General features: G+C 34.7%; 1 protein-coding gene across 4 annotated transcripts in view; it reads left to right on the plus strand.

The window, feature by feature from the left end:
* The window catches only part of LOC127731265 (tRNA N(3)-methylcytidine methyltransferase METTL2-like), a 107,536-nt gene extending 93,665 nt beyond the window's left edge, over nucleotides 1-13,871 (plus strand). For 3 of the 4 annotated variants that reach the window (XM_052240314.1, XM_052240311.1, XM_052240313.1), the window contains one exon: nucleotides 1,294-1,458. In XM_052240314.1, coding sequence (XP_052096274.1) covers nucleotides 1,294-1,433 — 140 coding nt within the window. In that variant the 3' untranslated portion in view covers nucleotides 1,434-1,458. Of the gene's footprint in view, nucleotides 1-1,293; nucleotides 1,459-13,788 lie in introns of those variants that run through there. The other variant, XM_052240312.1, reaches the window with a different exon arrangement.
* The last annotated feature ends 940 nt before the right edge of the window (nucleotides 13,872-14,811 follow it).

The following is a 14,811-nucleotide window of genomic DNA, read 5'->3' on the forward strand; positions in this document are numbered from 1 at the left end:
TGAGTCACGAATGACCAGTGTGCAACTTGCTGTCATTGAACAATCGGTTCTTACTGTGACGTAATAACATGCGTATTCTCACATAGAAAATGTACAGGAAATTGCACGAATTTAAAAGCCGCCTATGCTTATAAAGCTTATTTATTTTTATAGTAAAAAATTCAATTAGTAGTACCTAAAATAATAAGATATGAAAGGATGAATATGAAATGTATAATTTGATTCAGTAATAAATTATAAAATATCATAAAAATGTTAGAACTGAATGGTACACTAGTTGGGTTAACTGAGATAAATTTATTGAGTATTTAATTAGCATTTGATATTAAATAAATATTTTCATTCATTTCATCTAATGATTTTTTTCTGCACAGTAAAGCATTGCGCACTTCTTAGTAACTATAAACAAAAGCAACATTTCTGTGATATTATGGTAAATACTATTTGATTCAGCAATCCTGTTAAAATTATAGACCGGCTTTTGTATATTGGGAGAAAATTAAGTCATTTTTTTTCAAACTTTTTGCAGCCTGTATTTTAACTCAATGGAATACCGGCAACGATTTGGTCCTTTTCCAATATAATCTTTCTTTTTATCAAATTTATTTGATTATCAATTGACTTTAAAAATCATACAAAGGTTTTAAATCGGGTTCTTTACTTTTGGAAACATTTTAGTTTAAAATTCTACGTCTCCATTTCTATACAAGGAGTCTTCCGGCCACGATTTCCTTCAGAAATAATATTTAAGTATTGAACAAGTTGTATATTTTATCGTGATTTTAAGTTCAAAGTGGCAAAACCAGCTTGACACATTCTGGTTGAACAAGGCTTCCTGCCAACTTTTGGGGGAACTGAGGTGGAACTGTGATTTAATTGATTTTAGAAAATCAGGAAAATCAGGCCAGTGGATCCCATGTGGATCATTGGCACAAAGTTTAAAGTTTTATTTGTGTTATCGTGTCACAGCATCTTGACTTAAAGACTTTGAGGGATCACGAATGTTGTCTTGGTTCGTCTTCAATCTCACTGTTTATTCCCTTGTATCTTCTTTCAAAGCGCTTACCAGAATTCCAATAATCTTGCACATATTTGTGTACAGGACATGACGTTGTGGACTTGTTATTTAAAATTTTGACTTTCCCGTGTACCAAACGATGGTATATGTTATGTATGCATATATAATTTGCAAAAGGCAGTACATTTTCCTCCTTAGATTCACATGTTTTTAAATTAATCATAAGTTATGTTCATATCTATTTTAATATAAGTATATTATTTAATTTATTGCAGATGAATTAAAACAAATGTTTGAAAAAGCTGGACTAGTAGAGAAACAGAATTTAATTGACAGACGTTTACAAGTGAACAGAGGAAAACAGTTAAAAATGTACAGAGTTTGGATACAATGTAAATATGTAAAACCTTGCTGATTTACGAATTAAATTTTGTCATATTTGTTTTTCTTTTATTGAATAGTCAGAAATGAAACTTTTTGTTTTTTCTGCATTTGTTTTATATTTTGTCATGTCGTGCCCTTTAAGACTTACGTGGTTTAGTATTGCTGGAGCCTGAAATATAATTATACTTACTAATGAAAATGTAAATATTAATCAGATATTGTACTTGTAACCTGTACAGTTCACAAATTCGGCTAAGATTGTTAATAGAATCAATACATCTTGAAAATAGTTTTATATATCTTGAAAACTTTTTTATCATTCTGAATAAAATGTAATCTTCATGATATTTCAGAAACATTATTCTTGTTGTAACAAGATATAAAGTAAGAAACAGTCCTGTGTTCATCCTGCAGATGCACACTCAATGACAGAAATATTTTTTGTCGCGCCTGCGACTTCTGTCGCAGAAAGCGAGACAATGGTATAGTGATCCGGCGGCGGGGGCGGCTGCCGGCGGCGTTAACAAACTTCTGAAAAGCTTAATATTTCAGAAGATAGAACACCTGGATCCTTCATACTTTGTATATAGATGCCTTATGGTATGAAGTTTCCGTCTCATATGTCCATTGTTCATTGACCTTGACCTCATTTTCATGGTTCAGTGACTACTTGAAATTTCTTTCTTATTATGAGTAATAGGATAACTATATTTGGTATGTGCATACCTTACAAGGTACTCATGCCTGTCAGACAGTTTTCGCTTGATCTCGACATCATTTGATGGATCAGTGAAGAAGTTTAAGTTTTCGTGGTCATGCCCATATCTCAGATACTATAAGCAATAGGTGTACTATATTTGGTGTATTGAATAATTATAAGGTGTACATATCCAACTGGCAGGTGTCATCTGACGACCTTATTTTCATGGTTCAGTGGTTTAAGTTGTTTTATTTTTTGTGTTTTGGTCTGTTTTTCTAATACTGTATGCAATAGATCAACTATATTTGGTATATGGAATGATTGTAAGGTGTATATGTCTGTCTGGCAGTTATCATCTGACCTTGACCTCATTTTCATGGTTCATTGATCAATGTTAAGTTTTCCTGGTTACGTTTGTTTCCTATATAATATGTGCAATAGGTCGACTATATTTGAAGCATAGAATGATTGTAAGGTGTACATGTCTGTCTGGCAGGGTTCATCTGACCTTGACCTCATTTTCATGATTCTTTGCTCAATATAAAGTTTTCATGGTTTGGTCTGTTTCTTGTATACTATAAGCAATAGGTCAACTATATTTGGTGTATGAAATGATTTTACGGTGTACATGTATTTCTAGCTTAGTTTATCTGACCTTGACCTCATTTTCTTTGATCATGTTAAGTTTATGTGATACTTGTATATTTTAATTTTATATTTAGGACTTTCAGCATAAAATCAATGGTCAGTAAAGCAGGCGAGACATTTCAGCGTGTGCACTCTTGTTGTTAACTTATATGCATTTTCAAAACAAACTTCTGTCTAATACTTATTATAATATAAACTTCTCGAAAATCTGATGCACGAGGCTAAAAAAATAAAAAATCCGAAATTTTATTTATTCGATAAAGACATTACTCCCCCGAAAAGGAACACAAGTATAACAAACATGGAATAAGAGTCGGAGTTGTACATATAGGAAGATACTACATTTATTTTAGATGAATTCTTAAGTTTATTGACCGTTGAGATTGGTTGAGGATAAAACTTGTCCAAAAAGGTAACATTTCAACTTTCAAATTGGATTAGGGTTAGGGTTAGGGTTAAAGGAAATACTGCTTACAAAGCAACTATTGAACCAAGGATTCTTAATGCTCAAGTTGTAGTCATCCCTCCGAAAGTTTTATGGACGCCATCACGAGTTGGTTGACCGTCATGGAATATATGGGTCTTAGATTTGCACAGGCATGCTCCAATTGTCGGAACAAGAATCCTGTTTTGTATACGACCGCAAAATTTTTTTGCGTCCGTATTATGTTATGGCGATGTCTGCGTTGGCGTCGGAAGACATTTTGATTCGCAGACAATAACTTGAGTATGAGTTTATAGATCTGTATGAAATTGGGTTTGGGTTAGGATTAGGGGGGTTTTGCTACCTTGCAACTGAGTTGCAACTAGGGGAGATAATTTCTTTTCAGTAGAGGCATAGCTGATTTTAATTCAACTTCTATCAAGATAATTAATCTAAGTGAATATTTTTAACGGCATGCGCCGGATGTTTAGTGGAATAACGGCACCTAGATTTTAATAGCTTCTTGACGTCATAGGACGTAAAATATTTGCTTGAAAATTACAAATTACATACATACATACATACATACATGCATACAAACATACAGCTATGCCTCTACTGAAAAAAAATTATCTCCCCTAGTTGCGACTCAGTTGCAAGGTAGCAAAACCCCCTTAATCCTAACCCTAACACTTACCCTAACCCCTAACCCTAAGGGTTAGAGTTAGGGTTAGGGGGACTTTGGCGAGATTTGTGCCCTTTTCCACTTCTGCGCATGTGTGCCCATTTTTGTGACTGCGCATGTGTGAGGGTTAGGGTTAGGGTTTTAAACCCTAACAGTAACCCTTGCGCATGCGCCTTTATCTTACCCTAACCCTTAGTTCCTTTGCGCATGCGCCGATATGTTTTGGATTCAAGGGCATTTTGCGTAAATATTCCCTTACCTCGAAGAATGACTGCGCATGCGTAGAGATACTCGGAAGTTTGACTGCGCATGCGCGGAAATGATTTAGTTCAACACTTGTACAGGGTATTTAAAGGATCAATTTCCAACTTAACATACGTAACTTAATTGGAATATATTTGGCATAAAACGCCGTCACTAAATTCAGTGGCAGGAATTGGTTGTACAACATTTTAATGTGGTCCACTAACCCTATGTTTGGGAAACAATAGCTATGCAAGTCTATTTACGGACATTTTAGACCGAAATATATGTCTGTGTGTCAAGAATATGACTGTTGTTTCCAGTCGTTGTGTTAGTTGATGTTTTTGAGCCTTTGGTTTTGCCAGTTGTTTATGGACTTTGCCCTGTTTTTGATTTTTCCTCGGAGGTATTTGAATCATCTTTTTTCGTTTGAGACATGAAGAGATACGAATTTCCGTTTTATTTATCAATAACTTATGACATTAATGAAATGGGTCTCCCATTCCATTGGTGGCATTGGGTTGTTTTGTACTGATCGGGTTGTTGTCTCTTTTATACCTTCTCCGTTTCGATTCTTAATTCTATTAGAGGTCTACATATTACTGCTATCAGAATAGTAATATCTGTTTTCAAAGACCCATATCATATATTTTTTGCTACTAAGGTTTTCATCTGTTCCTCCTATATTGCGTTGTTTTCTACTCGAGAAGATATTTAAAACTGGCGGCCGTCTTTCATCTCAAAATCAGCTTGGTATTACGTGAACTGGAATTGGGTATTAAAAAAGAGGGACGAAAGATACCAGAGGGACAGTCAAACTCATAGATCGATAATAAAATGACAACGCCATGGCCAAAAATAAAAAGACAAACAGACAAATAATAGTACAGATAACACAACATAGAAAACTAAAGACTAAGCAACACGAACCACACCAAAAACTGGGGGTGATCTCAGGTGCTCCGGAAGGGTAAGCAGATCCTGCTCCACATGTGGCACCCGTCGTGATGCTTATGTTATTACAAATCCGGTAAATAGTCTAATTCGGTAGGTCACATTCGTGAAAAGGGAAGGGTATTGTAGTAACGACATAAGGAACATATCCGATATTATCTGTGAAACGGTTATTCCATAACGGTCAACCAACTCGTGATGGCGTCCTTAAAATTTACGAAGGGATGAATTCAACTTCACATTTGGAACTCTTGGTTTAATGGCTTTCTTGTGAGCAGCAATCCTCTATCAAGGAAATCATGATAGGAAATACAAGCCCGGATATATCGTATCAATTGGGAGATATATACTCCGTATGCAGGCGCTGCTGGAATGTTGCTACTAGAAATGGAAAGTTCACAATTGGGAATTGTTGTCTGCTAGGTTTTTTAAGCAGTATTCGAAGTTGTATAAACTTTTTGTTCTAATTCGTTTTCCATTATGGGTAACTTATGACTGAGGAAGGATACAATATATAATTTGTGACACACTTTTGTCATAATAACCTATTTTCATGTGTAAGTACTAGTTGTGTGTGTTTGTCGTGTTGGGATATCCCACTTAAAGTGTAAAAGATGCAGAAGAAACAATGACAGAAAGGAAATCGAAATCATTATCCAAAGGACAATATCTAAACGAGAATACTGGTAAACAAACGGACCCAGAGAGAGACGTACGAACATAAAACACTTAAAAATCAACCGTGGGCAATACGAACTCAAACCAAAAAGATGTGAGTAGTTGACACAAATACTGCTTTTGTCAACAAGGAGACCCCAAATGTATGCAGATAAAGAACAAAACACTGTGTTCTAGTTATGTATACAGTTGTTTATACATGGTCACATACAAACTTAAGTTAATGTACAATCGTAGATGCATATATAAAACACACATACTGTATTTACAGTTGGCAGCACACAATGAAGGTTAATATACAAACATAAAAAAACTGTATACACTGGCACACATACAAACTACTATTGCCACACACATAACAGTCATTCAAAAAATCGGACAAACATGCATTCGCTTATACCAACATAAATTATATTTTTTTACTACAGGTTTATGTGAATATAAATAACTCTACAGATACAATGAAAAATTATTTACGCACACGCGAAGAACAAGAAAATCACACCTGTTTGTAAAGACGTGCGTAAAAAATTAAGAGGTGATATGATTGCACTGATATACAATGGTTTGTCCAGATAGAAATTAACCCTTAGAAATCAGAATAGAAAGTACAAGGTTAACCAACTATTTCAAGCATAACACAAAATATCTTGCTAATATATAACATAGTATTACTATATACAACGTATGCAGACATAAGACGAACGAATAACTATTAGCAATCCACGATTGCATAAAAACTATTGCATTTTGTTTTTTGTTTTTTTAATTAAAGAAGTAGTTTTAAACATTACATCAAGCTTTTAAAATAAATGAACATGGTTTTATGTTTTAAGTTTATGTGTTATTTCATAAAATTTATTGTCCCAAGATCGAATGAGATATAAGTGAGAGAAAAAACAAGTGTTGATGAAATATCTATGTATATCATATAACGAACATTTTATAAATTTCAGGAAAATTAATAAACAGTCTGCAAAGTAAAAACACATTTCATTTCATTAAGTGGACATGACACGGTTCAGTTTTCTCTTAAAGCTGTCAAAATTTCTGTCCGGTACTTTCCTATCACGACATAAATTGCAGTATATTTGTAAAAGTTCTTTCAACGTATTTTGTCTATTTCTTCAGGGGCCGTCCAATAAGATTTTACAGCCATAGGAAGGTGCGTTGTTGGTGTTTTTCTACATCTTGACATTGCGTGTCCTCTTCATAATCCTCCACGACATTTTGTATATGGTTTACATCTTCACTTTCTTTAGTTGGCTTTGGACTTTCCACTTCTGGTTTTTTGGCAGTTGTAGCTGTAGCGGTAGCCTTCGGCAACTGAAAAGGTATGCTTTTGTGTAGGCGCCGAATTTTGAGTGTCCCAAAGAAGGACAAATCTATTTTCCCTAGTATTTCTAACGATTGCATTGTAAATTGATTTACAGGGAGTGTCGAGAGCATTGGTTCTATATTTTGAAAGTTTACAAACCACTGCTGTTGAATCAATGCTACACAAGAATGAAATGTCAGTGTATCAAGAAGTTGTCTAGCATTTAGTCTTTTCTTCCTTTTGTTAAGCTTATCCATTACAGGTATAATCCAAGGGAATGATGTTCCTCTCAGATAGTTGAATTTTGGAGCATATACCAGTTGTCGCCTCTCAAGCTCTTGTATAATTGCCGTGGTTAACCTCTCCGCTTCTACTTCTTTATCACTGCCATCAGGTGAACACAGCTCAACAAATTTATTCGGGATTAACTTGAAAGTCTTGTGTCCAGCTGTATCCCAGGTTTGAATAACAGGGAAACGCACTAGTTGATTTTCAATGATACCTGGAAATTGAATGATATACGTTGAAATAATCTCAATGCACAAGTGGTAGAGTGAAATCGGAGATAATATAAAGTAAATTTAGCCGAAAAATAACGACCTTTCTATAATTTCGTTTATATGATTTTGTCCATGGCAATGTATTCAAATGTTTAAGGTAAACAATGTTTCAAAGTCCAGTAAACAGACTATACAAAAAATATTCAAGTATTACTGACACACAAATATCTATAAGTACAAAAGTATCAATGATGAAATTCGCCCTGCGCCTACCATATCATACAATAATCTATGTCCCTAGCTGCCTTTTTGTTTAAATCAAAATGTATATATTTAGATTCTGAAACTTTTAGTGGCACACGGTATCAAGACCTACCATTTACATATTAAAGTTAGGGTTAGGGTTAGGTATCATATAGAGGGGGCACCTGGGGTGTAAGCAGACTTATAGGGTTGTCATATGGCTGGCGTATGAATATATTAGGGTTAGGGTTAGCCGGATCTTCTTTTTTATAACCCAAACCGGGTTAGTTTTAGGGTATAGGCTTTAAACGAAGATGAACCTTTTAAGATGCGCCTTTGGCTTGTGCGCATGCGTGTGGACTTATTGAAGTATGCAGAAAGTAACTTAGAATTTAATATTGAAACAGATGTAGAATGGGTTTGAATAGATATATGTTCGTCAAGTTGACTGTTCTGAAATGCTTGGAGGATTGTCCAGAGGCGGCTACCTCTCTGGTATCACTAAAATGTAGGGCCGCACTTTCCGACCTCAGTGAAAAAGCGTTTTTTTTTGTGTTTTTATTTTTTTCAGAATAATTTCCAAGTACAGTATATGTAGTATTTCTCTACCTTTTTAATGAATGCACTATACATATCATCTGTCTACTTTTGTGTTTGATGTATAAACCACTTTACACCTGTTCATATTATATCGTTAGTAATAAAAATGTGAAGCCCGGTACCTTTGATAACATTTGATAATGGGTCATGTGTACATCTGGGTTATGGGTATACCTAGGTTATGGGTTATGATATCGAATGTCCTCCATTATCAGACCAGTTTAAGAATATTATAAGAAAGAAGGAATATTGTCGCGTTTAATTGTTTTGGACATAGATGTTAGTAACCGTAATAAGGCTAGTAACAGAATATTAAAAAGAATAAATATTGTCTATTTTTATTCTTGCCGTCAAAAGTGTTAGTAACCGTAAACTTTCAAAGCTCTTAATTTAAGAAGGAAAAAACAAATCATACTTAGGTACATAAAGAATAAAATGATTATGCTGGTAGGGAATATCCAAAAAGAAAGTAAATATTTGACCCATACATTGATGAATACAACAAACATAGCAACATGACACTTAAAATCCTTCATGGAAGGCTATCATTTCATAAATATTTAGGTGGAGCACATTGAATTGTTGTACCAGCAATTCCTGACACAAAAGTCAGTACCGTCGTTTTATACCCAATAACTGCTGATTCAATATGATCATGTTAAGGTGGAAATCATTCCTTTCTAACACCTGTCACAAGTCACCAAAAAATAAACCCGCATTCCCGAACACAGCTTGCTATTTACACATGGAGCACTTGAAAATGTTGTACCAAGGAGTAATAATGCCCCCATATTTTCAATATCAAGGCACCAACAATTTGCGCCATTAAATCCCATTTTCAAAACGTTAAACAGTTTATAAATCGGCCCCCATAACACCAGATGGTACCTGGTACCTTTGATAACATTTGATAATGAGTCATGGGTACACCAGGGTTATGGGTATACCTAGATTATGGTTTATGGGTATACCTCAGTTATAGGTTAGGGTTAGGATTAGGGTTAGGGTATAAACATTTTGCGACATGAGCCGATTTGAGATGAGCCAGGTGTTAAAGGGAGACAATTCATTAATTTTGAGCGGACTAACAAAATTATTTGAAGGTACATTTGTTTTATGTCTGATATTGCCTGTATATATAATGTTGTTTTATTTCGGTTTATCTATCTCATTTGTTTTATAGTATATGTAGAATAAATGACGAAATAAGATATTCTTTAAAAATATTTTGAAAAAGGATCAAGAAAATAATTGGCAGATGTTCGCTTTAAACTACTTCATTTAATGCAGTGATTATTAAATCGGATTTATAATTGCTATCATTATATTGATTTGACTATTTTTATTCAGATATCAGCAACTGTTAATAATCTATTTTTAGATTATATTAACTTGCTGTTTCATAAATTTCGAAAAATGGAATCACGTGTCACGGATGTCGGGAAATAAATGCGACTGTTATTTAGTAAACTCTTTAATCACTATTCAGTGAAATATTGAAAGAAGATTAAATTTTTCAGATTTTTTTACCATTGGAAGTATGCAAAAGTCTGCTTCAAATTCCCAAAAAAGGCTACATCTAGACTGGATTAAAACAGAGATAGAAGGGATGGGGACATTTGTGATTAATTTTCCGAGGTTAAAAATTCATTCTGCCGATTCATAACTTATAAGAAGGATCCTGGAATTTTTTTAACTGTACCGGTTTATGGATTGTATTGTGATCAATAAACAAGGTTAATGTGATCACTAAAAACGTGTAATGCATTGTTTTAATGTGAATATGTAATCTGCATTAAAAGTCAATACAAAAAAGAAGATGTGGTATGACTGCCAATGAGACAACTCTCCACAAGAGACCAAATGACACAGAAATTTACAACTATAGGTCACCGTACGGCCATCAACAAAGCCCATACCGCATAGTCAGCTATAAAAGGCCCCGAAATGACAAATGTAAAACTATTCAAACGAGAAAACTAACGACCTAATTTATGTACAAACAAAAAAATGAGCGAAAAACAAATATGTAACACATCAACAAACAACAACCACTGAATTACAGGCTCCTGACAAGCATTTTGTGTCATGTTACCTACTACTATGTCACTACCTATAACCCACTAAACCGTTACCAATTACCTATTACCCTTTACCTATTACCCATTATCCACTATACCTTAACCATTTACCCTTTACCCAATACCCAGTATACATTTACCCTTTACCCATTACCCATTACCAAGTATACCGTTACCCATTACTTATTACCCAGTAAACCGTTACCCATTACTTATTACCCAGTAAACCGTTACCCATTACCCAGTTAACCGTTACCCTTTACCCATTACCCATCATCCAGTATACCGTTACCCTTTATCCATTTCCCATTACCCAGTATACCGTTACCCTTTTCCCCTTACCCATTACCCAGTATACCGTTACCCTTTATCCATGATTCAGTACCCAGTAAACCGTTACCCATTACCCATTACCCATTATATCTTTACCCATTACCCATTACAGTATACCGTTACCCTTTACCCATTACCCAGTATACTTTTACCAATTACCAATTACCCAGTATACCGTTACCCTTTACCTATTACTCTTTACCCAGTATACCGTTACCCATTACCCATTATCCAGTACACCGTTACAAATTACCCAATTTACCCTACCTATTACACAGTGTACCGTATCCATTTACACATTAACCAGTGTACCGTAACCCATTAGACATAACCTAGTACATCGTTACCAATTACCCATTACCAATTACCTGGTATACCGTTACCCATTACCAATTTAACTTTTACCCATCACCCATTCCTCAGTATACTGTTAACCGTTACCGATTACCCATTACATAGTATACTATTACCCATTACAAATTACCCATTATCCAGTATAACGTTAGCAATTTCTAATTACGCAGTTTATCGGTACCCATTACCCATTAACCAATTTACCGTTACCAATTACTCACTACCCAGTGTACCGTAACCCATCAACCATTACTTGGTACACCATTACCCATTAACCATTGCCCATTTTACCGTTACCCGTTACACATTATCGAATATATCGTTACCCATTAGCAAATACTCAATAATTCGTAGCTAATTACTCATTACCTAGTATAAAGTTACCCATTGACCATTACCTGGTATACCGTTACCCATCACCCATAAGTAGTAAAACGTTAACCATTTCCTTGTTTACCGTTACCCATTACCCATTACCCAGTTTTCCGTTACCCATTACCTAGTATATCGTTACCCATTAACCATTACCCAGTATACTGTTACTTAATCCCTATATCCTAAAAGACCGTCATATCGTTACCCATTACCCATTACCTAGTATACCGGTTACACATACCCAGTTTACCGTTAGCCATTATCCATTACCCAGTTAATCGTTACTCATTACCAATTACCATTAACCCAGTGTACCGTAATCCATTTACCGTTACCTAGAAAATCGTTACCTATAACTCATTACCCATTACCTGGTATACCGTTACCCATTACCCATAACACGGTATACCGTTAACCATTACCCATTAACCAGTATACCGTTACCCATAACCCAGTACCCAGTATACCGTTACCCATTACCCAGTATACCTTTACCATTTATCCATTACCCAATACCCAGTATACCTTTACCTAGTATATCTTTACCCTTTACCCATTATTCATTACCCAGTATACCGTTACCCTTTACCTATTATCCATTAACCAGTATACCTTTACCCTTTACACATTATCAATTACCTAGTATACCTTGACTCTTTACCCATTACCATTACCCAGTATACCGTTACCCATTACCCAATACCAAGTATACCGTTACCCTTTATTCATTACCCAGTACCTAGTAAGCCGTTACCCATTACCCATTACCCTGTATACTTTACTATTTACCCAATACCCAGTATACCTTTACATTTTACCCATTATCCATTAAAAAGTATACAGTTACCCATTACCCATTACCCATTACCTGGTATACCGTTACCCATTACCCATAACACGGTAAACCTTTAAACATTACCCATTACTCAGTATACCGTTACCCATAACTCAGTACCCAGTATACCGTTACACATTACCAAGTATACCTTTACCCTTTACCCATTATCCATTACCCAGTATACTGTTAATCTTTACCCATTAACCATTACCCAGTATACCGTTACCCTTTTTCCATTACCCATTACCCAGTATACCGTTACCCTTTATCAATTACCCAGTATACGGTTATCCATTACCAATTTCCCATCATCCAGTATGCCGTTACCATTTATCCATTTCCCATAACTCAGTATACCATTAACCTTTACCCATTACCAATTACCCAGTATACCGTTACCCTTTACCCATTACCCTTTACCCAGTATACCGTTACCCATTACCACCGTACACCGTTACTTATTACCTATTAACCTTAACATATTACCCATTACCTAGTATACCGTAACCCATTACTCATTACCCAGTATACAGTTACCAATTAACCATTACCTGGTATACCGTTACCAATTACCCATTACGTAGCATACTGTTATACATTACCCATTACCCAGTATACCGTTACCCATTACCCATAACCCAGTATACTGTTACCCATTACCCATTACTCAGTATGCCGTTACCCATTACACATTACTCAGTATACCGTTACCCATTACCCATTACTCAGTATACCGTTACCCATAACCTATTACCCTGTATACCGTTACCCATTACCCATTATCCAGTATACCGTTACCCATTACCCATAACCCAGTATACCGTTACCCATTACCCATTACTCAGTATACCGTTACCCATTACCCCATTACTCAGTATACCGTTACCCATTACATACTTCCAATTATACCGGTACCCAGTATATCGTTACACATTTATCATTACCTATTAGAGGTTTCCCGATTTTCTATCGTGCCAACCGAAGTACGATTTGAGAGCCGACATTGAACTGTTGAAAACAATTCATATATGCCCTTAATATTATATGAATCATTACCAAAATTATTTAGAAGATTTTGGCTACAACTTAGTGTTAATTTCATGTGGATATTTAGCTCTTGAAAATTGTTAATTTTTTTTCAATTTGAACCAAAACGATTCTTGACATAAAATTATGCCAGTTGTATTTTAAAAGCCAAATGTATTTACTAGCTATTGAGCATTATTTAATGTACTTTTCTGCATTCAGTCAAATTAAAACTATTGTATAGTCGGCTGTCAGGTATTATTTTTTGAAAATTAAAAAAACATTTCCAAAATTTCTTTTTAGTGGAAGGGCAGAGGTTGAAGACTAAAAACCCTAGAAGTTTTGAAGTTATGCATTTTTAAACTCTTTTTTTTTTAATATTTTAGATATATTCCTGTTACCATAATAAAAGATGGATTATGAGTTTAAATGGATTCTCAGACACAAAAGTGAAGAAATGAATGTTTCAGGTTGCTGTATTTGTTGTCTGCATCTATAAATGGTGCCAATATCTATCCTTTTTGATAATACTTGTGTGCCAGCATGAACATTTTATTCTTTTGATGGATAATCTGACACTGTATAAGTCTACGGTTACTTATATTTGTGTCGATAACAATAAAAGGCGACAATATTTCTTTCTTTTTGATGATACTTCTGTGACGGCATGAACATTTCATTTTTAGGATGGATAATTTGACACAAAATGAGAGCTGTATAAGTCTACGGTTACTTATATTTGTGTCGATAACAATAAAAGGCGACAATATTTCTTTCTTTTTATTGATATTCTTGTACCGGCTTGGTAATTGAGTACTTTTTGTACCTCAAGATTGATTGTTAGACATTAGAGTGAAGGATTTTAAGTTTCAAATTGCTATATGTGTTGTACTCATCAATATAGGGTGTCAACATTGACCTTTTTCGTGGTTATTCCATCCTATTTCATTCTTTTTGGTTTATAGTTTTCAGTGTATGGAGACTAAAAACTTTGTCGACAGATATAAAAAGTGCCAATATTTCTTCTTTTATATGATATTTAAGTACTTTCATGCCTCATGCTGGACTGTTTGAGTTAAATTATATTTTTATTTTTTTATTTATTTTTTTTTTTTTTTTTAACTGTTCTGATAAATGCTGGAGTGTTAGAGTTAAATTATAGTTAACATTTTTATTTATTTATTTATAAAGTCTGAGTGCGCATGCGCGACATGCCTTGGATACAAGGGTTCCCCCCATTAGCATATGTGTACTGAGTGCTTTATATAGTAGGCTTTGTGTAATAATTTCCTCAAACAAGGTGACACAAAATTTGAATTCAGGGAAGATAATCCAATTAGGAATATAGGCAAAGTTCGAAAAATCGTAGCTCCGTTGTTTGCGGTCCGATGTATAAACTGTTTAGTGTT

This window comes from Mytilus californianus, unplaced genomic scaffold (assembly GCF_021869535.1).
Source record: "Mytilus californianus isolate M0D057914Y unplaced genomic scaffold, xbMytCali1.0.p SCAF_2, whole genome shotgun sequence".
Taxonomy (NCBI): Eukaryota; Metazoa; Mollusca; class Bivalvia; order Mytilida; family Mytilidae; genus Mytilus; species Mytilus californianus.